General features: G+C 48.6%; 1 protein-coding gene across 3 annotated transcripts in view; it reads right to left on the bottom strand.

The window, feature by feature from the left end:
- Window positions 1-922: 922 nt before the first annotated feature.
- Window positions 923-25,675, bottom strand: part of RBM23 (RNA binding motif protein 23) — a 1,244,959-nt gene continuing 1,220,206 nt past the window's right edge. For all 3 annotated transcript variants that reach the window (XM_069633849.1, XM_069633851.1, XM_069633850.1), the window contains 2 exons: window positions 3,599-3,683; window positions 923-3,102 (listed from right to left, as the gene is read on the bottom strand). In XM_069633849.1, coding sequence (XP_069489950.1) covers window positions 3,099-3,102; window positions 3,599-3,683 — 89 coding nt within the window. In that variant the 3' untranslated portion in view covers window positions 923-3,098. The remainder of the gene's footprint in view (window positions 3,103-3,598; window positions 3,684-25,675) is intronic.

Here is a 25,675-nt window from a genome sequence, read left to right as displayed (position 1 = left end):
AACAGTTTGGAGACGGTTGAAATCTGAAGGGAAGCCCCGGGAACGGGGCTATTTATACTGGACGCCCTATTGGTGCAGCCTAAAGAACCCAAAAGGACGTCGATAGGAAACTCAGTGTCTGAGTTTTCCCATAGGAAAACCGCTATATTAAAGTTACCAAGGTTTCCCAGCCTGACGACAGGAAATATTCAAAGCATGTGAATCCATGAAAGTTCCAATGCTGGAGAATTGGCTTTTCATTTTCCACCCATTTTTTCCTCTAAACGTGGGAATGATCACATGTCCGCTGGTCACTTCTCCATACATGTGTGCTGCTACGGCTTCTGAAGGGTCTGCGTCTTCCCTGGACAGCTATTATGGTCCTGCCTGTTGGTTCGTCACCCCTAATAAGAAACATTTGCACAGCTGACTGCGGAGCGGAGGCCAAGGAGGGCCCTCTCCAGATCACATCCAGGAGTTTAATCATGAAGTGGCTGGTTTCCCGTTAACTCCAGCACCTTCTGGTCCTCCTCTTCCTGTCCCTACCAGATGGTTATCTCACCCAACTCCACCTCTTTCTTTGCAAAATCATGCACCACTAGGCTGCCAAAATGGCAGAGGTGTGCTATAAAATTGCACTTTACATTACACACAGGGCTTAGGAAAATCTTCCTACTACAAACGAGGGGGAGAGGACTCAGAATCAGTGAAGAGGTGAGTAAGGAACCAACGTATATTGCACATATGTATTGATTGGTGCCATTGAAGAGAACCTTGGAGCAAGTTGATGTTTTGTAAATTAAAGTGATTTGGGATAGAAAATTGACTTAAGAGTGGATCATGCTACTTTTACCAATCTCTCATTAGCATGTTGTGTGATCATCCAAATCCTGCTAAATCAACAAAGCTGGTGCTAACCATTACATGTTACTCTGAAACCATATAAGCTTATTTGCCTTTTTATTTTTTTGTAAATGATAAAGCAAAAACAAAAGTTACAAACCATTTGTCAACTGTAATAAATTGTTCTTGATAAGGATTTTTCCACCAAAGCAATACAGGGAAACGATGGTAAAATAAAGTCTGAGGAGGTGGTTGGGTGGGACATATAAAAGAAACCTGCTTCTTACAAAAAATGTACCTCCCCACAGACACTCAAGTCTGTTATGAAGACCTAGTGGACGGAGAAAAAGAAACAATGAAATTGAAGACACATGACATAAGAGTTTTCTATTTTCAAGTGTTTCAGCACTACAGACGAATGGTAAATTAAGAAAAGACCTGTATTTTGGCCCAAAGTCTGTCAGCTTAAAGAGTCACCAAGACTTACAAAAATACAATATAGTATTCAAATGAAAACAACAGAAAATAGAAAACAGGAAAAATAGAAAACAAGAAAAACAAAGGCAGCAATAAAACAACGCCAGGGACCAAAGGCTCTGTGTGAGGTCATTAGCATTGTATCCCTCACAGATATTACTTGTGGTTGGTCCCTACCAGGCTGGATTGAGCTTTGAGGGGAGGTGGGGGATTGTGGGCAACCAAAAATTAACAAATGTCAACTCGCACTTTCCCACCAGGTGAGCTGCTGTGGCCCAGGGAAAATGTTAGCGGCTGCTCCCCTTATAGAGGTGTTTCTCCATTCACTCAAACACCTACACTTCTCATTCAAACTCATCTCACAAAAGGAAAGTGGGGTTTCACAAAAATGTTCCTGACACCTAGCTTCATACAGTTATCCCACAGATACACTATCCAAGGGTCAGGGTAATAAACATACATAGCTTTCAACACCAGAATGCCATTCGGAGTGTTGGACTTCTTTTCCACAGTCCTAGAAGTAAACAAGTTGCTGATTTCTAACTTCTGTCCATAACTGCCATGCACCATTAATTAGCAATTATCGAACATCAGGGGATAATTTGCCTTGTCATAGCAAATCTGGAAATTAGCAATGCTGGAGAAGTATGCAATCTCCAACACCCACCTGTCACCCAGCATGGGAAGATATAATGAAGATCTGTAGAGTGCAGTATAGACGTAGCCGACAACGTGAGAAACAACCATGGAAATTGACCTCATACACGATCTGGCATCACTGTTGCTGGCTCCCCACTCGCAAGTGGAATGTAAAGAAAACTCAGTTAACATTTTTCCCTGCTTTAGAGAAGAGGAGAAATAGAATGACATGTTTCGAGAACCTGGAGCGCCAGGGACTCCATAATTTCCACCACCAAGATGCTGGAAAACATGTCCTGATTATGAATGCCAGCAGCTACCATGGTTCTCAATGTAGGAGTCCAAGTCTGTTTTACATAGACATATATATATATAATATTTACATAGTGCCTCGAAGTAGCGGAAGATTCACCATCACGGTTTCATAGTACAAGTCCAGAGAAAGGTATATGGATTTCCTTTTCGATGTCTGCCACAGAAATTCACACTGTAGGAAGAGGAGACAATGGGTCTGGAAAATGTAAGGAGATTTCAAGAAAACCTGTAAAAATTCTGACACGGCAAGAGGACCAGCCTCCCAGATGGCTGGGAAATCTCAACAGGCATCCTCTCATGACACCTTGGGTCAACAAAAGCCTAGAATAGGCAGCACCTACAAGGTAGCAAAACAAGTCTGCAGCTGCCCCATCGCAAGTAATGAGGCAGCCGAACGAGCAGGCCCACGTGAGTAATTTTGGTGCCTGCCACAATCAAGCAGAATAGGGGATCTGGCTGTGGTGTGTGTTGATGTCGTCCTCCAGAGCAGAGATGGTGTCCGAGTTGAGATTTGTATATGCTCCTGCTAGCCCTCCTAGGGCAGAGATCAAGAACCAGCTGAAGGTAGTGTTGCAATCCACCTCCTGGGACAGAAGCAGCAGCAGTCTGGCTATTTGTAAGTTTCCATGTGCTGACCAAACCACCAGAAAAAAAAGGAAAAAAGAAAAAAAAGACGTTGTGGCTACTTCACTTGCCTATTAACCTAATTCTGTCACAACCAGGACAGGAAAAAAAACAGTCTAGCTGAGGTTGGACTCCTGTTGCAGCTGTTGCAGTAGAGCAGGCACATCGAATCAGGAAGAGATGTTAACGTTAGACAGAAGCTTCATGGCCAGGGACATGTGCTACCTGTAGAGAAACAAAGGATATGTCAAGAGGTCAGAAGAGTAGACAATGCCACTTTGCCCTGAGGACAATAACTCAACAGTATGTGTTTAAACTAGAAAGGGCAACATACAGCACTGCACTTAGCGCTCAATTACTTCCTAAACAAATCATATTATGCCACACAGTGCAGTACAACACAATCTATTGTTTCGGTGCCGCTCATTTCTGAATTAAACCTAGCAGGACAGATATCACTCATATGACTCTAAAGAGTGAGTGCCGCTGACCAGGATTTATTTGTCAAGTACAACACAAACACACAAAACATTTCATACACAATACAAAAATCATTTAAACTCAGCAAAGACACATTCAGCACAAATGCAAGCATTCCACCGATCTGAGAAGAACATGCACACAAAGTGCCACGCACACCACTGAAGTATTTTTCCACTTGCTTTGGCGACAGCAACAAAGAGCACAGGGCTGTGATCTCAGTTATGCATGCAGCACTCACATGCTTTGCGAATGGAAGACGTTGGAAAGCTGCACACACTGCGAAGCCATGGCTGCCGAGGTCAGGTTTAAGGCAGGATTCATAGCTGGGGAGTAAAGAACAAAGAAGCAGGTGAGTGAAAAGATCAAGGTGTTTAAGACAACGCATCTTACTAAGCAAGCCTACTTCAAGCACAATATATGCAAAGAGCCTAGAAAAACAGTAAAGACCTAAATAAAACATCCAGTGGGATGGCAGGACCTACCAGAGGAAGTCCAGTCAAAGAGGTTAATTCACTAGTCCTCAGGTCAAGAGACTGCAACGGTGAGTAGTACCATCACCAGGTGGTTAGTACCATCACATGGTGTGTTCAGGAGCATTCTGAGCCCTTACTGGACTCTGCAAGTGGCTCCTAGCCGGAGTTATGCTCCTCCATGGACGACTTGCGACCTCCGTGTTTAGCACCAGGCCTTGAAGCAGTTGTGTGAATCCGGTCCGTGTTTGATGTCACTGGCTGATCCTGACAGGTGTAGAGCGAGACATTAAGCACTCTACCTGGGACTGAGATCGCAGAAAAGATCTGGCGATCCCCATATAGCCGTGACGTTTGGCTGACGAATTCCGAATGCGGGGAGGACACCTACCCACAACGACGTCCTGTGAAGATTGGGATCAGACTTTATAAACTGGTGAGAATAGCTGCCCAGATTGCGGCTTTGCTGCATTGTAACATTTTTTCCACGCTTGGGTGACTGTTTACCTTTGTCTTGGTTAGACACACACAATGTGGGTTCTCGCCGGATGACGGTACGCCGTGGCCCCTGCCTGTTTGCGCACACTGCGCTCCTGGAGAGTGATACAGGCCCTTTAAAAATTGTGGTTTCCTTCACGTTACAATGGTGTTTACGGGCGGCCCTTCTTGCATGTTGCCTATCAGCTTGCTTCTCAATGCAGGCAAATGATTTGGATGTCAATTTAAATATTTAGCAGCTCTGGCTGCCAGAATTGTTGTTCAACGGAATGACACCTATATTCATTTTGGAACAGTGCGCTTGTAGTGCCAAGGTCTGTGTGTGTTTGTGCCCCACTTGGTAATTGTGCCGTCACTCATTTTTGTGGAGGTGTGGTGTCATACTTTGACCGTTAACAAATAAGCTAGCAAGGCTCACCCTACACCCCGCTACTCTTGAGTGCTCTTCAAGCCTTTGCTTGGCCCTCCATAACAATGGAGCCCACTCCCCCCCCCGCAACCCCAGGAAGCACCAGATGAATCGCAGACGGGGGTCTACTAAGGCAGACATCCAAGTCTAGGAGGAGTGAGGAACAAGCCTCGGTTGCAGAATTAAAGGGGAAAGTTGGGATTGAGGACAAAATGCAACCCCTTAAAAACAACCAACTCTCCATTGCCTTAGTGGATATGAAGATCGATGCGAGACTGCAGGACCTAAAATACAGGGAGAAGGATTTGGCCACTAACATCGATGACCTTGAGAACAGGGAGAGATGATGTAAGCTATAATGGGCTTAAAAGAGAACCAAGGTGAATCTGCATCTTCCCTAGGACACTCAGTCCGACAGCTGCTGGCTTCCCTGTTTGAGGGGTCAGACCTTCCCGATTTCGTTTTTTGACAGGATGCACAGATGGGAGGGTGGGGGTCTCCAAGGAAGACCATGTTTAGTGCTTGCCAAATGCCATCACTTCGGTCACACAATGACAATTCTTCAGAAAGCAAGAGAAGAACAAGTTACTTTCTTACCTGGTAACGTTCTTTCGATGGGATGTTCCGACGACGTATTCCACATCTATGACAGGTAATCACCACAGCTGTGGTGCTTCGGAAAATTTTAGGCATCTGCGTCCTGCATCGATGACATCGATATGCTGTCCTCGAGGGCCTCCGTCGAGCCGACGTCACCAGATGTTATAAGTAGGACGCACGACGCCCGTAGCCGCAGTTGTAGTTTTTTCCCCAGAACGTGTGGCACCAATCTTCTGCCAGTATGACCACAGAAAGCCTTGCGGAAACGTACGCTGCAGTCGCATAAGAAATTCTGTAGCGGGGCAGGCTGGGAGGGTACGATGTGGAATACGTCGGCGGACCATCCTATCGAAAGAACGTTACCAGGTAAGAAAGTAACTTGTTCTTCGAAGGGATTGGTTCCTCCAACGTATTCCACATCTATGACAGACTCCCAAAGCAGTACCAGCGTATGGAGGTGGGAAAAGAATTTAGAATTTTAGAATGCCCAATTAAATTGCAGAATAAAGGACCGCCTTGCCAGAGGCCAAATCTTGCCCATGGATAGAATCCAGGGAATAGTGTTTTACAAAAGTATGGACAGAGGCCCATGTGGCTGCTTCACAAATGTTACGAATGGGAACACCCCTCTGCAGTGCAGTAGAGGCAGCCACACCCCTGTTAGAATGGGCCCGTAAGCCTACTGGAGGGTCCTTACCCGCCAAGCGGTAACATTCAGAAATTATCAAGATAATCCATTTGGACAAAGTCTGCTTAGTAACAGCTTGTCCCAAACGCCTTCCAGCGTATCCGATAAAGAGCTGATCGTCCACTCTGGCGCGGGACATGCGAGAGATGTAGAAACTTAAAGCTCTCCTGGGATCCAACCTATGGAGCCTCTCCTCTTCTTTACCAGGATGCGGAGGAGGATAGAATGCCAGAAGAATGACCTTCTGGCTTAAATGAAATTCCGACACAACTTTCGGAAGAAAAGAAGGACGAACCCTAAGGACAACCCTGTCCTTATGGAACACTGTGAAGGGTGGCTTAACGGAAAGTGCCTGCAACTCACTCTGCGAGCGGAACTGACCGCAACTAAAAATGCAGTTTTCAAAGTCAACAGTCTCAAAGGACAAGAATGTAAAGGCTCAAACGGAGCTCCCATTAGGAATTTTAGAACTAGGTTCAAATCCCAACCGGGCATCTGGAAAGGTGAAGGTGGGAACACATTAGTGAGCCCTTTCAGAAATTGAGAAATCAAAGGAATCTTAAAATAAGAACACTCCTCAGACGAGCGCTTAAATATGGACAGCGCCGCCAGGTAACCTTTAGTGGTACCCACTTGCAGGCCCTTGTGGGATAACGAAAGCAAAAAAGACAGAACCACAGGAATGGCACATGATAAAGGATCAACATTCTTAACCCTGCACCAGTCGCAGAACTTTCTCCAACGGCAACGGTACAGGGACTTTGTGGCAGGCATTCTGGCCGAAAGCAACACCTTCATCACGTCTTCAGGGAGGTCCCAATCTTTATACCTCAACCGTTCAGAAGCCAAGCATGAGGGTTGAGGGACTTGACCTCTGGACCTCTGGATGGAGAACCTGACCACCCCTCCCGTGAGAGCAGATCGTCTCGGTAGGGAAGACGGCGTGGAGGGCAGATGGACATGTCGAGAAGGTCTGGGTAGCACGTTCTCCGGGCCAATGCCGGAGCAATGAGGATCATTCGGGAACTGAACCTCCGTAACCTCCTCAGCACTTGCGGAATGATGGGGACCGGAGGAAACACGTACAGCAGTGGGAAGGACCACTCCAATACGAACGTGTCCCCTAAGGTTCCTCTTGGAGGAAATTCCCACGAGCAGAATCTTCTCGCACTTCCGGTTGACACTGGTGGCAAAGAGATCCACTTCAGGGGTCCCCCAAAGGGCGAAGATCTCCAGGAGAATCACCAGAGCCATCTCCCACTCATGAGAGACCGTGCTCTGCCTGCATCCGCCGCTTCGTTTTCGTCTCCGGCCAGATGAACTGCCGAGATCGAAATTTACTGCTGGATGGCCCAGGACCAGAGCTACATCGCCTCTCTGCACAGAGGGAGAGACCCTGCCCACCCCCTTTTTTTGAGGTAGTGCATGGCCACTGTATTGTCCGTCAGAATCAGGACATTCCTTCCCCGCACAGTCGGCAGAAAAGCCTTCAGGGCTAGCCTGACAGCCCTCAGCTCCAACAGATTGATATGGAGTCTGGACTCCGACGGAGACCAACGACCGCTGACTGTGAACTTGTTGGCATGAGCTCCCCATCGCGTGAGGGATGTGTCCGTCACAATGGTCACCTCCGGCCAGGGTAGCCAAAATGGAGCCCCCTTCATCAGATTGCCTTCGACGGCCCACCACAGAAGATCCTGGGCGACCGAGGGCGGCACCTGAACGGGGTCCGACATCCTGCCGGAGGACTGCGACCACTGCATCTTGAGAGACCACTGCAGAGATCTCATCCACAGCCTGGCCTCTGGCACCAGGAGAATGCAGGATGCCATGAGACCTAGCAACCTCAAGAACTCGAACGTCGGGAGACTCTTGGCATGTTGAAACTTGTGCACCATCTGCAGAATGTGATGAGCCCTCACCTGGGGAGGGAAACACTGCCCCAGGGATGTGTTGAGCAATGCTCCGATTTACTGGAGCCTCTGGGTTGGCTTCAAGTGGGACTTCTTTAAGTTGAGGGAGAAGCCCAGCCTGTGAAGGGAATGGCAGGTGACTGACAGATGATCAAGGACTTGCTCGGGAGAGCGCGCCCTGATCAACCAATCGCCCAGGTAGGGGTAGACGTGAATCCCCCCCTTTCCTGAGATACGCTGCCACCACCACCATGAGCTTGGTGAAGACCCTCGGGCTGGAGGTCAATCCAAACGGCAGGACCCGAAACTGAAAGTGTGAGTCACCAACCGCGAATCGCAGGTACTTCTTGCGCTTGGGATGAATCTGCACATGAATGTAAGCGTCCTTGAAGTCGAGAGACACCAACCAGTCCTGAAGCTGAAGGGCCTGGAGGACTTGAGAGTAACTATCCTTAACTTGTCCTTCCTGAGGAGCTTGTTCAAACCACGCAAGTCCATGATGGGTCTCAACCCCCCGTCTTTTTTCGGGATCAAAAAATATGCGGAATACCATCCCTTGTTCCTCTCCGCTACAGGCACCAGTTCTATGGCGCCTTTCTCCAGCAGGGATTTGATTTCCTGCACAAGGAGCGGATCTGGACTCTTCAAAGAGAGATTCCCTGGTGGATTGTCGTGAGGCCTCTGCCAGAAAGGGAAGACAGTAGCCGTGGGCTATGATCTCCAGAACCCACACATCTGAAGTAATGGCACGCCATTCTACAAGATGCTGCGCCAGCCTTCCCCCAACAGGCGAACCATGGGACATGGCCTCATGACTGAGCTGAAGCGGCTGCAGCAGTGCCTGAGGGCAAAGAGGCAACTGCTCGAGCAGCCTTGGTACCTCGAGTACCCTGTTTTCCACCTCTGGTACTCCTACGTTGGCCCCTTTGACTTGCAGCTCCCCTCAATCTACCAAAGGTAGAGTAGTATCGAAGGGAACCTCCCCTCCATTGCTGTACCCTAGGACGAAAAGGCGGAGGTTGGTGGACTGCAGCGCTCAACGACTTCCATGCAGCCGTTGAGGTCTGCAACCTCTCAAGGCTCTCGTCAGCCTTGCTGCCAAAAAGATGTTCACCATCAAAGGGCATGTTGAGAAGCCCGGCTTGTACATCAGGAGCAAACCCCGACTTGCGCAGATTTGCGTGGTTGCGGATCACGGTGCTCGCCGCCATGGACCGGCTGACACAGTCTGCCACGTCCAGACCTGATTGAACGGATTCACACATGGCATTCTTGCCATCCTGTACAAGGGCAAGAAAGCCATCCCGTTCCTCCTCTTCGGGAATATGTTCAGCTGCTAACGAAACACAATTCCACAGAGTGTGAGTGAAACGTGCTAAGGCACACACAGAGTTGGCTGCTTTCAAAGGCATACCCCCTGAAGAAAAGACTCTCTTCGGCCAACCGTCAAAGCGTTTGTCGTCCCTATCAGGAGGGATGGTAGGGTACTACACCTGTTTAGCCGGGGCCTTAGCCGCCTTCACCACCAAACTCTCCGGAGTAGGGTGCATGGACAAGTAGCTGGGGTCGCCACTGGCTGGGCGGTACTTTTTCAGCTATGGCTTACCCACTGCCTGGAGACTCTCCGGAGCAGTACAAGCCGCCGCCACCCTTCTTTGCAAGGCCATATGGAATGGCAGTACTGGGTCAGTTAGTGGACCTTGGTCCAAGATATCTGTCAGGTCATCCTGCAGAAAATCCACTGGTGGCAAAGACCACCCCAAGTACTCCATCACCCTCAACATGAGCTGCCGGTACGAGGACTCGGCGTGCGTGCCAGGCTCAGGCCTACCAAACTCAACCTCCGGAGAGGTGTCCAGACCACTGGCACCGTGCAAAGACTGACACAGGTCTTCCAACTGGCTATGACCAGATAAGAGGTCGTCAGGAACCTCAGCAGGAAACAAACCTTCCTCAGACCCTTCGTCCACCTCAGAAATATAATCCAGAGGCTGGATAGAAGAGGGCACTGAAAAAGGCTCAAATATAGGCCTCACCGACTTCTTCAGGGCGTTCCTCAGAGTTACCACCGACGCACAGGGTACCTCCGGTAGAGCCTCCACAAAAGGCATTGAGGGCGTCGACAGAATCGGCGTCGAGCGCAGCGCTGATGGCTTCAACAGAGGCCTCGAGGGCGGTGCCCCGGGCGTGTCCTTCGACAGCCTCGGCGCCAATGGTGTCGAGGACTTCCTCGGAGGCAGAGCCTCGAGAGAGTCCCTCGACGGACATGGCCCCGATGTCTTCTTCGAAGACCTCACAGACTCCGATGTTTGAGGGCGTCAAGGACCGGGACATGGAGCGGGCATGGCTAGAGCGATCAACCTTGTCCGATCGGGACCTCGAAGGCTCCCGATGATCGCGCCGCCTACCCGAGCCCAAAGGCGGCGGCCCTAGCACGTTCCCCGCTGGCTTCTTTCGAAGGCGCGGACGGAACGGAGCCCTGCAATTGAAAAATCGCCATCATCTCCGTACGAAATTCATCCCATTCCGCAGGAGAAGAGTGCTTGTTGGGACACGCAAACCGCCAACGGGCGCAGTCCTCGGACGAGGAAGGCGACCGGTGACGGCGCTTCCGCAAGTGCCTTGAAGAGGCAGAGGAATGGCGGGAACCACTCCGGGACCGAGACCGCCTGGACTTACGCCAACGACGCGGAGAGTCGCCTCTCGAATCGTCGGTCGAAAGCCCAGCGCATCTCGACTTTCGGGGCTTGGAAACCTTACCGACAGAAAGCTTCTTCTTCCGTTCCCGCAAGGCCTTTGATGTTAACGACAGGCAATCGTCACACTCATCCGTGGCGTGGTCCTCACCGAGGCACCAGAGGCAGGCGTCGTGCAGGTCCGTAAGTGACATCTTGGAACCGCAGTCCCGACACTTCTTGAATCCCAACCGCAGGGTGGAACAAGACGAAGACATGATATCTTCCAACAAACACGCTTGTAAGAACCGATCGTAATAACTCAGAAGAACCGAGGCGTGCCGAGATCTCCGAAGTTTGCGGAAAAAACGGAACTGAGGCTACGGGCGTCGTGCGTCCTACTTATAACATCCAGTGACGTTGGCTCAACGGAGGCCCTCGAGGACAGCGTAACAACGCAGGACGCAGAAAATGTTCCGAAGCAGCACAGCCAGTGCTCCAAATAAGATTTTGAGGTGGGAGTATTTTACGCATGATTTTTCAAATTAGAGCGTAAATGCAATTTCAAGAGAGTAAAAATGTGTTTTCTCCCCTGCAAGAGAGTAAAACTTATCCAACACATACGTTATGGGTATGAACACATTTTAAAAGGGTGCATGCTTTATTGTGTTGCTCGCTGAGCTGTCACAGATTTGGTCTTTCAGTTGGAAATTCACCATCATGCATAAGAAGGCTATGCTGCTGACAAAAGAAATGCTACAGTGCCATCTAGTGGTGGAAAGTATGTTTTTTTAATGAATAAATCAAAGCGTACACGGTTACGCAGTACAAAATTAAATGATCCGTATTTACCTATATTTACATGCGTAAAAGGGCAAGATACGCACGTTAACTGGTAGGCTGAGCATAGCTGTGGTGATTACCTGTCAGATGTGGAATACATCGGAGGAACCAATCCCTTCGAAAGGAAACCGATTGTTTATGAAGCATCAACGATACAAACATATCAAGGCTTGTCAGGCTTAACTTTGACCAAACGGAAGGAGTCTTGTCCGTTGATGCAATGGCTAAGAGACAATGATGTTCGCTACAGGTGAGGTTTTCAATTAACTTTGAACATTGTAAGGAGAATTACTGCATAACTACGATGGCGGAGGCAGAATGCGCATTAGAACATTTGCAGAAAGAGGCTCATGGTGCGAGTCCTACTAGGGTATCAAAGGGTCCACGTTTGACTATCGGCACATTGCAGCCTCAGCCGCAGAGAAGAAGTTGACGGGGTTCCAGGAAAACTCCCTTAAGTGTTATATGCCACTAATGTCTTTTTTTCTGGGTCTAGCCGTGGTTCTTCAAGGTTGGACCAGGTTTTGAGTGCTGGCTACAATTGCCAGATTAGGGGTTTGTTATATGTTTCAGAAGACGCATTCTGGGTGTTCTTATTCAATCTGTGACATTCAGATGCAGAGTGTTGCGGGAGTCCAGTTTTATTTTATTGTAGTATACACAATTTGGGGGAGGGGCCCATTTGTATGGCTCTAGTTTCACAGGGCTTTCTCCAGCATGGGATGGGGTTTGTGCTTATGGAGATTGAGGTGGGGGTGCAATGGGGATGGGGACGGGTGGCCGAGGAGGGGACAAACAGACATGAACCAGCTCATTGGGACCATCTTTCATTTTTGACAGCATACTACACTGTTGTTGCAGTTCGCTATATCAGAATGTTACTGTTACAACTAGAGTTTGAAATGTTTCTCTTGCTGTTATTTCCTTTCTTGGTTATTCATGGCATGTGAAGCATCTTTGTGGGTGGGGTCCTTGAATGTTAAGGGATTAAATTCCCAGCAAAAACAGTCAATTTTGGGGAGGGAATTCCACCAGTCTGCTGTATATTATTTGTTCAGGAGACGAAATTTAAAAAGTACGAAGAGTTCTCCATAAGAGGTAATGGGATTGGGGATGTTATTTGGGCATCTGGCCCGGAACGGAAAGCTGGTGTAGGGATACTGATTAAGAAGGCGCTTCATTTTCAAGTGTTCAGGGCGTTGCAAGGACACTGGGGGATCTTTTTGTCAAATATCATTTTACAGACATGTTTCGAATGCTTCACCCAGACCTCACTTTTTTACTCTGAAGAACATAAAACCTACACGCGGCTTGATTACATACTTCTGGGCCCAAACAGAGCACACGATTTAACAGGCTCTCTCATTAGAGTAGTAGCACTGCAGACCATGATATGGCATTGGCACCTATTGATTTAGGCTACCGACCTATCACCGATAAACGTTGGACTTGTAATAATACCCTGTTTAAAGATACATTGTTTCAGGATAAGTTTCAAGATGAAAACGCATGGTTTGGGAAGCAGCAAACGTGACCTTTCGAGGTCTCATTATTGCAGAAGGGTCTGTGAAAAAGAGGGCCATGACTTTGTAAGATGGTCAATTGAGGGAACAAATACGGTCCCAGGAAGAAGCTTTGTATAAAAATCAGTCTGACCAGGAGGAGAATCAAAAAGAGAAAGAGGACAAAGCCCAAACACTTTTGCCAGTTATGGAGACCATAAGCGAAGGGCAGAGAGGTCAGTCATTGAATTGAGGAATTTCCAGGGTGAGAAGTTGACGTCTCCAGATAGCATAATTCAGAGATTCACCCAATACTATGGCTCACTGAATACTAGTGAAGCAACTGCCCCAGCCTATGTCATAGAGAAATACCTTAAGGATGCTCAGCTTCCCAGATTGGGGATGGACGACTTGGCTTATTTGAATGTCCTGATAGAACCTCAGAAGGTTTTGCAGGCTATCGCCAAGATGAAGCCAGGCTCGGCCCCGGGTCCAGATGGCTACACTCTGCTTTTTTATAAGAGGTTTGGGCCCATTGGTGACCCATTTTCTTACTTCACTTTGTAATAGCATAGTGGATGGGTAATTGGCCCCTGGCTCTTTTATTGAAGCCTGGATTGTAGTGATTCCAAAAGAGGGCAAGGACAAGCTAGACTGTGGCTCCTACCGCCCAATACCCCTCTTAAATGTCAATGCAAAAATGTATGTTAGATTATTGGCGGAGCGGCTGGAAAGGTAGATGCCCACCCTGGAACACAGTGATCAGGTGGGTTTTGTGCGAGGGAGGCAAGAAGCGGATAACATCAGAAAAACGCTCATTCTTATAGCTTCCATCAGCCCCTTAGACATAGCCCCAATGTTGATTTCACTTGATGCAGAAAAGACCTTCGACAGAGTCGAATGGCCTTTTCTTAGGGCCGCCCTTGGTAAAATGGGACTTGATTCCTACTTGTGAGAGTGTGCTGGCTTTGTATAGGACCCAGAGAGCGCAGGTGATGGTGAATGGACTTTCCTCTAACCTCTGTCCCATTCAGAGGGGCACTAGACAGGGTTGTCCACTCTCTCCCCTGCTCTTTGCCTTGTCCCTGGAGCCACTTGCTGATATTATCTGTAGAGATGAGACAATTTGTGTGCTGGTGAACAGTGGAGAGATTACAAATTAGCGTTCTTCGCTGACAATGTACTGGCTTACGTAACTAAACCAGAGACTTCTCTCCCGGGACTGATTGCAGAAGTAGAAAGATACAGCACTCGTTCAGGTTTCAAATTAAATTATATGAAATCAGAGGAATTTAACGGACCCACACCAGAGCTATCTGAATGGGTCTCTCAGAATGGTCTTCGCACACAGATGGATTGCGCTATCTTGGGTTTACTCTTCATAGGGACATGGCAAAGTTATATATAGTGCCAACTATCTTCCTTTATGGGCCAACATGAAGTCAGATTTAGCTACATGGAAACATTTGGTTCACTCATGAGCAGGTCGTCCCACCACAGTTAAAATGAAGGTTCTCCTACGTTTATTGTTTCTGTATCAAGGTCTGCCGATTGAAGTCCCTCAGATGTAATTTCAAGAGGCGAAACAAGCTCTTGAGTTTTTTATGGAATGCGGCGAAGCCATGTGTAGCTTATAGTACATTTATTCTACCAAAAGATCGGGGTGGGGTTGACTTACCAGACCTGTGAGAATCTTATAAGGTGGTCCAGCTAAGGGTCCTATTAGACCACCTCTGGGGCAGCAGGGACAAACAATGGGTCGCCCTTGAGGACAACTTGATGACCCCGGTTACTGTAGGGGAATGGTTGTGGGTTCCTGGTAACCACCTCCCACAGAGTTAGGAAGCACCTGGTATTAGCCACATTGTGGGTGTTATGGAGCAAAACTGCATTGCCAATTGAAATAACGAGTCTTCCCAACAGAGTTGTCTATGGGTTCCCCTGATAAGGGACAAGATCCATGAGCCACTCCGGTTTCAGTCATGCTATGAGTGAGGCTTGTTAAGAGTACAACAATTGTGGAAGGATGTCTCTTTTCTCACTAAACCTGTCTTGGATGAGAATGAGAGCCCAGATGCCCCCAAGTTCGGTGCACTTTATAAATATCAAAATAAATAAAAATAAATGTCTAATTTCATGCATCTACAATTAAAGTCCTACGTGATCTATGTGATTACTAGTTTGCTGAGCCAGCTGAAAATGTCCACTTTATTTGTTCTTTCAACCCCCTTTTCACAGCATATATATGCGGGGGGAGACCCCCCCCGCAACTCCCCCATACTCGCCCCAACATTATTTACTGTACCCCATATCCCACATATATATGCTGAGAAAAGGGGGTAAAGAAAAGTCTGCATTTTCGGCCAGCGCAGTAAACTCAGAGCAGTAATGGTATGATTCCGTCCTTACAGACCACACTTGAAATTACTTTCTGATTCGCCCTTTAAAGGTTTTTGACTCACATACAGGTTCCAGGGGCCTGATCTCGGAGCATTATTTAGCCTTACTAGAAGCAAACGATAAAAAATGGCAGAGGGATAGATGACACATATATATGCTGTGAAAAGGGGGTCGAAAGAACAAATAAAGTGGTCATTTTCGGCTGGCTCGGTAAACTCGGTGCAGTAATCACATAGATCACGTAGGACTTTAATTGTCACGTGACATTCCCTTTTTGGAGGGCAGATCTCCTTTGGGTAGAGATCTTCGGCCATTTATATGTCGACATTCATGGTCGACCTCAACAGCAATGCAATGACAATGGTGAGATTTATATTAGTCTTACACATATGGTAGCCAATCTATTCCTAGTTGCACGAGCATGTTTAACGATATATTGGAAGAGACCGCACCATCCCACACATAGGCAATGGACACGTAAAGCACATGACATTTATGACATGTAGAGCCTCACGGCAGCCTTATCAGAGTCATATAATGATATGGAAATGGAGTGGATTCCCTTTTTCACTCATTACGAACAACATGGAACATTAGATTTACCAGCGTCCCCACAGGACCAAGTATAGTGCCTAACTATTTTACTTACAGGGTAGTAAGAAGTGCTCTGCTGTCCACTCTTGTTCATTGTGCTAGGTGTATGTAAATATGTGCCATTTTATGTCCACAAACTATATTTGGATGTCCCAATGGTAGCCGGTCAACCAGCGTGGTTGGATGTTAGCAGCTACAGTAATGGTCATGTTTGATCATTTAGATATTGTACTGTCTTTCTTTTCTTTTTTCTCTTCCTTTGTTTGGCAGGTCCCCTTGAACGGTTGAGGGGAGGGAGGGATCGGAGGGGGGAGGATAAAAAGTAATACATTCAGAAGGGTTGTTGTATTTGAATGGTACTACTTGCCTTATTGTTTCAAAGTGTATCCTTTTTTCTTTTGTTCTTGTGGGCAAGACTTGAGATAGTACCAGGGTGTTGGTGAATTTGATTGTATATGCAAAACTTGATTGTACCATTGTACCCCAATGTTATTTGTTTCCTGGGCTTGACCCTGGACTTGGTTTGTTGTTTCTTTACAAGTTGATGTCACCCCTTGTAAAACTTTCTGAATAAAAAATGTAAATGTGAAAATATAAAGTTAACAAAGTCACCAGCCTATCAAGTTGCACTGAAAAGTAACTAAATGCGCTAGAAAGAAAAAAAGAGCAATCAATGTTTCCCTGCAGTACACCCCTACCTCCCCCAACCCATAGGGAAGTAATTCCTCTACACTAGAAGCGATAGATAGGGGGTACATAAGTCCTCCTGCACTGGTAGCCATAAAGACCGACCAGTGACCCCAAAAGAAAAGAGTTGAGCCAGATAGAAGTTGAAAAAGATCTCCCTCTCAGAAATCAGTCCAGGAACATGCAAGCCATTGAATGATCTACTGGGTGTCCCATAGAAGTAAGAAAGAAAGCTGCAAAAAGAAACGTTTTACGAACAAGACTAGTGAGAAAATTAAGTCGAAGCTGCACAGGTGAGGAGCCTCAAGAGCAGAGTTTTGGGACACAAATGATACTAGGCCAATGGATATAGCGGTCTCTTCTGGGTAAATGGTAAGAAGCACCAAATATAATTCCTTCTCATTGTCAGCGAACAATAGATACACCATTGGATTGCTTGATGTCAAAAAGATGTTACCGCAGAGCTTCTGTCAACATCTTCGGGTGAGTCATCTTGATGGATGCTCCAGAATCAAAACCGCGAAGCTGACAAAGTTCCTGTTACAGCAGGTTAGGTTTTATGCTAAAATGGAGGGTAGCGGGTACCCCTAACCACACACACATGCAGCATTCAAAAATATGGCAGCCAGCCAATCTGTATTGGTCAACACAATATAACTTTTGTGGGCATTCTCTGAGGCAAACATAAGGGCTTTGGATTTCAGAGAAATATCAGACACCCATTCCTTTCATTGTAGTTGTTGGAGACATTTTCCGTAAGACCTTGTGGTCATAGTACTCGGGTATATCTTCCTGACTCAGGTAGTACAAGCGATTTTTCCTGAGGTTCACAGGCTATTCAAGGAGTAGTCGTGACAGAGCATCCCATGTCTAAATCAAAGACTGTGGAGTGGGGTGGTTCACAGGAATCCTACAAACATTCAGTTCGATACCAGATAAGAAGGTCCACACACTATATTTGTATACAAAATATAATGTTTATATTTAAGAAAGAAGAAAACAACAATATACTAACAGGTACATAAAGCTTTTTGAAACAGGCAGGCCACAATGTAGCAAGTAAGTATCAACTTTGACTAAGATTTGTTTTAGAATCAAAGTCCTGAAATGCATTTCGATTCACGCAGGCATGTACACAAGAGACCAAGAGGGACCTCTCCAGCCAACAAGGGCAGTACTTGACGGGACCTTTGTGCAAAAGTGCCCCCAAGGAGCAGTTCCTAGAGTGCTGATGGGTTCCTGGTAATGCAGGACTCCCACATCATCATCGGGTACAGGATCTTCTAGCTTCTGAGAAGGTGCAGCCTGGTGAGATCCAAACGAAATGCAGATATTGGAGAAATGTTGAATAAAGCACAACAGAATTTGGACTGGGAAGACTAGTTCAGTCTTGCAGTTACAGGACTCGAGATAGCATGGAACTTCACTGGTGAGGGGATGTAAGAAACATTTTCTTTTTGCAACTTTCGCTCCTCCATTGACATTATAATTTTAAAAAACGATTTGATTCCTTAGCTCATCTTTTTTGTGGACATTGGCCAGTCCCCTAAGGCTACCAGTGCATGTAAACCCGGTCTCCCTTTGAGAGATTCTTTGTTGTTTTTAAGCTGCACACACACCTTACAGTGAAGTTCGGTAGCGGTACTTTGTATCCCTTTTGCTTTTAGTAATATTTTTGTTACTTTTACCATGTGTCTGAGACAGGCTGTTGGTAGCGGATATTTTTCTACCGTGTTTTACGTTTTTCCAGTGAGCACTTGTGCGTTTGACCGCATAATCTTGTTTCAATTTAAGTACTGTTAAGATGGATTTCTAGAATCTGGCATGGTGGACAGATTTTAGGAAGTCACCCCAGTTCTAGTGAACAGGGAACTCTGAGAGGTTAGCCAAAAGCCAATCAAGGTAAATGTGGAGAGCAGTCAAAGCTATTCTCAGAAGAGAGGGAGTGGGCTCAGGGGTCCATGACAAGTCCACACAGTGAAGCACACAATAATTCAATTTAGACAGGAAAGTATAAAAACACAATATTTATTCTAGGCCTTAAACACACGCTTCAAAATGAAACTAGCAAGGGATGTTATCGCACAATACTCAATAACACACCTACATCCATTCACCATAGGTTCTTAAAATGCATTTAAATGACAAATACTTCAGGAGGTAAGTAGAATAATGTAGTAAATAAGTCACAAGTTGATTCCCTTAACTTCAGCAGTCCAATCAATAAGAAGAATTGGCCCTTGTACCCAAATGTCACAGGAGCCACAATGCTTCCCCCCAGAATGTATTTGTAGCAGGTATGTAGCTTGTGATGGTGATGGATTCAAAGTAGATATTCAGCAATGGTACTAGCTAAGTAAATTGTGTTCTTCTCTTTCAGATAATACTACTCAGGTCTGACGACCAAAAGGCAGCAGAATGGAACATTAAGAAAGAAAGAGACTGGTGCCCAATGTAGCCTATGGAAGACAAGGTGAGCCAAATGCTTTTCGTTAACTTAAACTCCTGACTCTGATTTTCCCAGATGACTGAATGAGTCGACTGGGGTTTGCTGGAGGTTGGATTTCATGCTGTTCTATTGAGAGGTGCCCAAGAGCTGCGGGTGCAAGGATTCTTCCGTTCAGGTCCAGATGCAAAATGCAACCCCTGGCGATGAAGAAATGCAACATTCACTGATTCAGGCCTCTTCAGGAACTTCACAAGATATGGAAAGCGAGTTCCAGTGACGGACACCACACACAGATGATTGCAGGCCTACTTCCAGTCGTGGTTGAAGAAGCTTCTCTAAGACAGGATCGCTAATTCACGGGGAAAGTGACTTTTACCACAAGCTGACAATCACCAGAGTTACGGGTGCAATCACAGAATGGCGATGCTTCTGGCGAAGAAACCTACGAGCGAGCTGGTCAATCCACTTGGTGGCCCAAGGACACTTTCAAAGGCTCAGGATGGCTGGATCCCTCAGAAGGCGTTGAGACTATTTGATCCCACTAATCCAATTGCTGAAGCATCGCTCAGAGTATTCGGAGATCAAGAAGTCCAACAGAGCTTCACCAGCCAGATGCAGGAAGGGATGCCAGGCCTCTTCATATGATGTGTCATTCATAATGCGCCAGTAGACAAGTGTTTCTAGGCACAACAAGACAAGGTAGAGAGACATAGGGAGGACAAAACAAATGATCTTACTAGGCCTTGTGTCAGTCAGATCGATCAAGGGGAGGGGGAAAGGAGAAGTGCCAGGTGAAGGGAAAGGGGAAGTGCGATCAAAGCAGCATTGTAAGTGCAGCCAGTGGACCCTGTTCTGGGTAGTGCAAGGAGGCAGAGGACTGAAGTGTTACAGATGCAGCCCCTAAGTGCGCGGGGGCCCGGAGTCAGTGCAGGTGCTTACAAGTCGTGGAGGAGCCAGGTGCCCATTGGGTTCAGAGTGTAGCCAGGCGACCAGTCAGCGCACCAGACAGGTAGGTCAGCAAGGGAGAGAAAGAGAAAACAGAAGCGAAAAGGAAGGTCTTGAGCTGCTTCCGGAACCTGAGGTGGTTCTGCTCGAGTTTGAGAGGCAGCGAGGTCATTCCAGAGGGAGGCCCCTGCAGAGGAGAGATCTACCTCCCACTCTCCGCACAGGTAAGCGTCTGACCATCAGAGAGTTAGAGGTAGCTGAGTGAAGGGCCGGAGAAGGAAGATGTTTAGGAAAAGAGATATACAATATATGATATGGCATTTATAACACGCCTATACACAAGTGTTTCAAGGCGCGACGAGGCAAGGGAGGAGGAACAGAGGGAAGACAGACAGCGATCCTACTAGGCCAGATATCATTAAGATTGCGCAAGTGCATGGGAAGTGGGAAGGGGTAGAGTGCAGGGGAAGGGGGGACAGTGCAGTACATGGGATAATACATAACAATAAGTAGAAGTACAGCCAGCAGATGGCAAGTGCAGGTAGTGGACTGTAGGGATACAGAAACAGTCCCCAAGTGTGGGGGTTGCCAGGAAGGCGGTGCAGGTGTGCGACTGATGGGGGCGGGGACCTGGGTCCGAGATTAGAGGACGGCCAAGTAACCAGTGCAGTTTCGGTTTCAACCAGGAAGTCAGTAGGGGAGAGGAGGAGAAAAAGCAGATGCAAAGAGGAAGGTTTTGAGGTGCTGCCGGAACCGGAGTTGATTTTCCTCAAGTTTTAGGGAGGCAGGGAGGCTGTTCCAGAGGGAGGTCGCAGCCGAAGCAAGAGATCTACCACCAACCCGTTGCTTTGAGAAGCGACTGACCCAGGGGGAGTTGGAGGCGGATGAGCAAAGAGCTTGAGAAGGAAGATATTTAGGAAGAGAGAGGTGAAGGTATTGAGGCCCCAGAAGGCCTTGTGGACAATGCAGAGGGTCCTGAATGTAATCCTCGCAGCCACTGGGATCCAGTGCAGAGCAGAGATTTCAGTCCTGGAGAGATACGATCCCTGGGCTTGAGGCCAAGGACAAGTCTCGCAGTCCTGTTCTGGATGAGTTGCAGAGGGTGGAGAGTAGAAGCAGGCAGATTCAGAAAGAGGCTGTTGCAGTAGTCCAGCCTAAAGAGAACCAGAGCTCTGGAGACAGTGAGCTTCTGGGGGAAGGAGAGGAAAGGAAGAATACCTCGGAGGAGGTGCAGCTGGTAGTGTGACTTCTTGGAGACGTCATAAATGTGAGGAGAGATGTGGTTGAAAACCAGGGTGAGAGGTTGGAGCCCTGGGGAACACCACATGTGGAGAGAGAGGTGGCAGAGAGAAAGACTCCCATATGGACCTTAGAGGAGCGGTCCAGGGGGAAGGAGGTCAGCCATGCGAGGGCCCGATCCATGATGCCCAGGTTTTCACAGAGAAGATTGATCTGGATGCCATGATGGAGTGTCGAAAGCAGAGGAAAGATCAAGAAGGATGAGGACAGAAGGAAGGCTAGCGTTGAGATTAGTGAGCAGATCTTCACTGGTGTTCAGGAGAGCAGTTTCTGTGACTCTGGCTGCTCGGAAGCCAGGCTGATGGTCATGGAGACAACCAACAGATTCAGTATGGAGAGTAAGCTGTGAGATGGCCAGCTTTTCCAAGAGTTTGCCCAGGAAAGGAGTGATCGAGATTGGGCGGTAGTTTGCAGGACAGGAGGGATCAGCGGAAGGTTTCTTCAGGAGGGGGTGCACAAGTGAGTGCTTAAGGGGACAGGAGACATATCCAGTGGCAAAAGAGCGATTGCAGAAATCGGCCAAGGCTGGAGCGAGCGTGTTGATGTGGTCCTTGATGGTTCTAGAGGAGCAGGGGAGCATGCGCTTGGATGACACTTTCATAGATCGGACTTGTCTAGAAACGTCACCAGGTGTGATCACAGAAAAAGAGGAGAAAGGAGAAGAAGGACAGGCAGACTGAAGAGGGCCATGAGATGTAGAGGGCGAGGAAGATGAAAGAGAGGAGGAGAGAGAGGACAGGATGTCCTACATTTTGGAGGTAAAGTGAGAAGCCAGCGCCGTGCAAAGGGCCTGGGAGGGAACAGGTGAGGTGGAGACTGCAACAGGATTGGCCAGCTCCTTGCAGATTTTTGTGTTGTTAGAGGGCAGAGACGCAAGCTTGGATGTGGGCTCTCTTCTTGGACAGGAAAGAGAGTCTGTAATGCCTTTGGCAGGCAAGTTTGTCAGAGGATGTGCCCTATGCCTTCCACTTCCTCTCAGCCACCATACACTTGTGTTTTAGAGTGGTGAGGTCGGAGCCATACCAGGAGTTGCACTTGGAGGTAGGCTTCAGGCGATTCTCATGACAGGGGCAAGGACATCAAGAGTGTTAGTGATAGAAAGATGCAGGCTGGAGAGGGCTGTGTCAGAGTGTGAGTGAGCCGTAGCAGGAGGAGGAGTAGAGAAAGTAGCGGCAAACGCCTCCAATGACACACGCTGGATGGTCCTCTGCAGCCCGTTTGACCGGAGTGGGTGTCCTGTGTGTGGCGACCTGGAGCCCCCTGCCCCGAGATCAAAGGGGGCTGCTATGGGGGCTCCCAACCCGATCAGAGAGCCGGAGCGGCATCAGTACTCCACTGTGAGCCAGGAGAGGCAAGGTACCCCCTGCGACGAAGCCTGAGGGGAGGCGGCGTGGCGGCGCTGACACGGGGGATGGTCCTCCCCTTACCCCCTCTACGGCCGCCGTGGATCGACAGGCCGACCCGGATCCAAGCTGGAGTGCCCGCTGGGGCTTGACCACGGTACCCAGGGTCGGAGGAGAGCCTGGAGCACGTGGAGGCAGGCCTTGCTGGCGACACACCATTGAAGGTACGCGAACATCCCTCTATGGAAGGTGCGTAGCAACTGCCTCTCTGGGAAGAACTTCAGTGAGACTGGCAACACATGCACAGGCTGGGTAGGGCACCTCCCACACCCCCACAGTGACTTAAGGGCCTAGTGGTGCCTGAACCACTCAGTGGAAGGAGGACCCTGGACATCTAGGAAGGGAACGAGGAAGGGGGAGAGCCCTCATGCTGCTTGCACTCGAGGGATCCGACAGGGGGGGCTGCCACCTGGACCTCTGTTGAGGGGTGAATGTGACACAGGTGTACAGCTGACATACCTGTACTGAGCTGGGGGCACCCATCTAGGCACCACACCGCGACCGGAGTCTGTGCCTTACAACTGGAGGTGTGGGGCGAATGCTCCAGTACCACGTGTGGTGGTGCTATGCTCCATTTTATTTTCTACTGGCCACCTGTGACAGAGCTGAACAGCAAGGGCGCAAAGGAATGACGCTCCGCTACGACGCTCCGACTTGCCGGCTGGATACACGGTGCTACTGTGCCCGAAGAAGGTTCTGCCCCACGAACTAGTGTGAATGAAGTTCCCCCTCACTCTCCACCAGGCCTATCGCCACGGCACGACCCCTATGAGCTGGAAGGAAGCCCTATCTAAATTCCATTGCCAGATCGACGGCGGAGAGATGGCGTCCGGGGGCCATCGCGCCCCTACTCCTGACCTGGGTGTCATGCAGAACAACATCCAGATGATCCTCGAGGAGATCCGGGGGATAAGGACGGACATGGGGGCCAAACTGGCAGATCTCACGACAAAAGTATCCACATTGGAAGGTTGCATGGAGGGCGTTGAAAACAATCGGCCCTCCACAGCGCTCTTGGAGACTCAGATGGAGGCAAGGTTCATGGAGGTGCAACGCTGCGTGGAGGAATTGCGTTTTAAGGTTGACGACATGGAACACTGGGAGAGAAGAAACAATTTACGCATCTTTGCCGGGTGGAATCGGAGGGTGAAAGCCCAACTGGCCTTGAAGGCAAGGTGAAGGACATTATACAGATTGTCCTGGGGGCAGATGCTGGAGAAGAGATCATACTGGACAGAGTACACCGTGCTGGGGGGAGGAAGGGGCCCTCGCTCGGTGCTGGCGCAACTACACTATTACAGAGACAAGGAACAAGTTACTTAACTGTAACTGTTGTTCTCCGGCATGGGTCTGGCATGGATTCACATGCTCATGAATATTCCCCCTTCGTCAGGCTGGGTATCCTCGGTAAAGAAAAAATCAGTATCAATTTCGTTTCTGATCTGTCTTTCTTAGTAGTAACCAATCACTGATCTCTGGGTCATACTGCCCCCAGCCAATGACTGCCCTCTCCCTAAGCCCCGCCTCTGGCAGCCATCCTCAGATTTGGTAGCACGCCAAGTGGCAGTATGACCAAGTGAAGAGCAGCAGAGGGGTAGGTGGGAGGGTTTGCATGTGAATCCATGCCAGACCCATGCCAGAGAACAACAGTTACAGGTAAGTAACTTGTTCCTTCTCCAGCATGGGGTCTGGCATGGATTCACATGCTCATGAATAAAAGAATACATAGCAGTATACACATGCACAACCACGTGGGGTGGCAAAGGCTCAACATTAAGCATTACATCCAAAACTCAACTTTAAGCAGTTCTTACCTCCTCACCAGGCTCACCTTAGGCGAACAGGTTGCGCAGCACTGCTTGGCCGACCCTGGACTCCTCCCTGGAGTCCCGATCAATGCAGTAGAATCTTGTGAAGGTGTGCGTCGACCTCCAAGTAGCAGCCCTGCAGATGTCCAGCAGGGGCACACCAGAAAGGAACGCCGTGGTAGCAGCGATCGCTCTGGTCGAATGGGCTCTCAGACAGCCGGGCAGCGGTCGGTTTGCCAACCGGTGACAGTGCATGATGCAGCCCGAGAGCCATCTGGAAATGGAAGTCTTTGAGAGAGCCTTCCCTTGATTTACAGACCCAAAGTTCACAAACAGTTGTGACGTCTTCCCAAAACTCTTCGTGCAGTCCATGTAGAACTTCAGCACCCTAGCTACATCCAGCGAGTGCAAAGTCCTCTCGGCCGGCGTCGAAGGCGACGGAAAGAAAACTGGTAACACCAAGGGCTTGTTGAGGTGGAAGTCTGACGGCACCTTGGGCATGAAGGAGGGGTGCGTCCTCAGCACCACCCTCGTGTCATGAAAAGTCAAGTATGGAGGCTTGCAAGATAGGGCCTGGATCTCTCCCACTCGTCGTGCGGAGATGATGACCATGAGGAACGCTGTCTTCCATGACAGGAACTTCAAAGGCGCCGAATGCATAGGCTCGAATGGGGCCCCCATTAGCCTGGTCAGCACCACATTAAGCGCCGGGGCAGGAACCTTCACCGGCGGGAATGATCGGAATAGTCCCTTCATAAATTCCTTCACCAGGCGATGAGGCCACAAGGACGCCCGTCCTGTAGTCCTGGTATATCGGGAGATGGCAGCCAGATGTATTTTGATGGCGGCGTGAGCCAGTCCAGCTTTGGCCAGCGACAGTAGATACGGCAGTACCTGAGCGGCCGCAATCCGCAGAGGGTTAATCTTCTGTGCACGGCACCAGACAGAGAACCTCTTCCATTTATGACCGTAACACTTGAGAGTTGAGGCCGCCCTGGCCTTTGCAAGAACCCCTCTGCAATCAGCCGGTATATCGTACCCTCCAAACTCTAGTGCTGCAGGAGCCAGGCCTGCAAGTTCAGCGACTGTGGGTCGTGATGGAGAATGGCGCCTCCTTCTCTGGAGAGAAGAT

Source organism: Ambystoma mexicanum, chromosome 13, assembly GCF_040938575.1.
Source record: "Ambystoma mexicanum isolate Mex_15411 chromosome 13, UKY_AmexF1_1, whole genome shotgun sequence".
Classification (NCBI taxonomy): domain Eukaryota; kingdom Metazoa; phylum Chordata; class Amphibia; order Caudata; family Ambystomatidae; genus Ambystoma; species Ambystoma mexicanum.
This window is presented reverse-complemented; position numbering and strand designations above follow the sequence as displayed.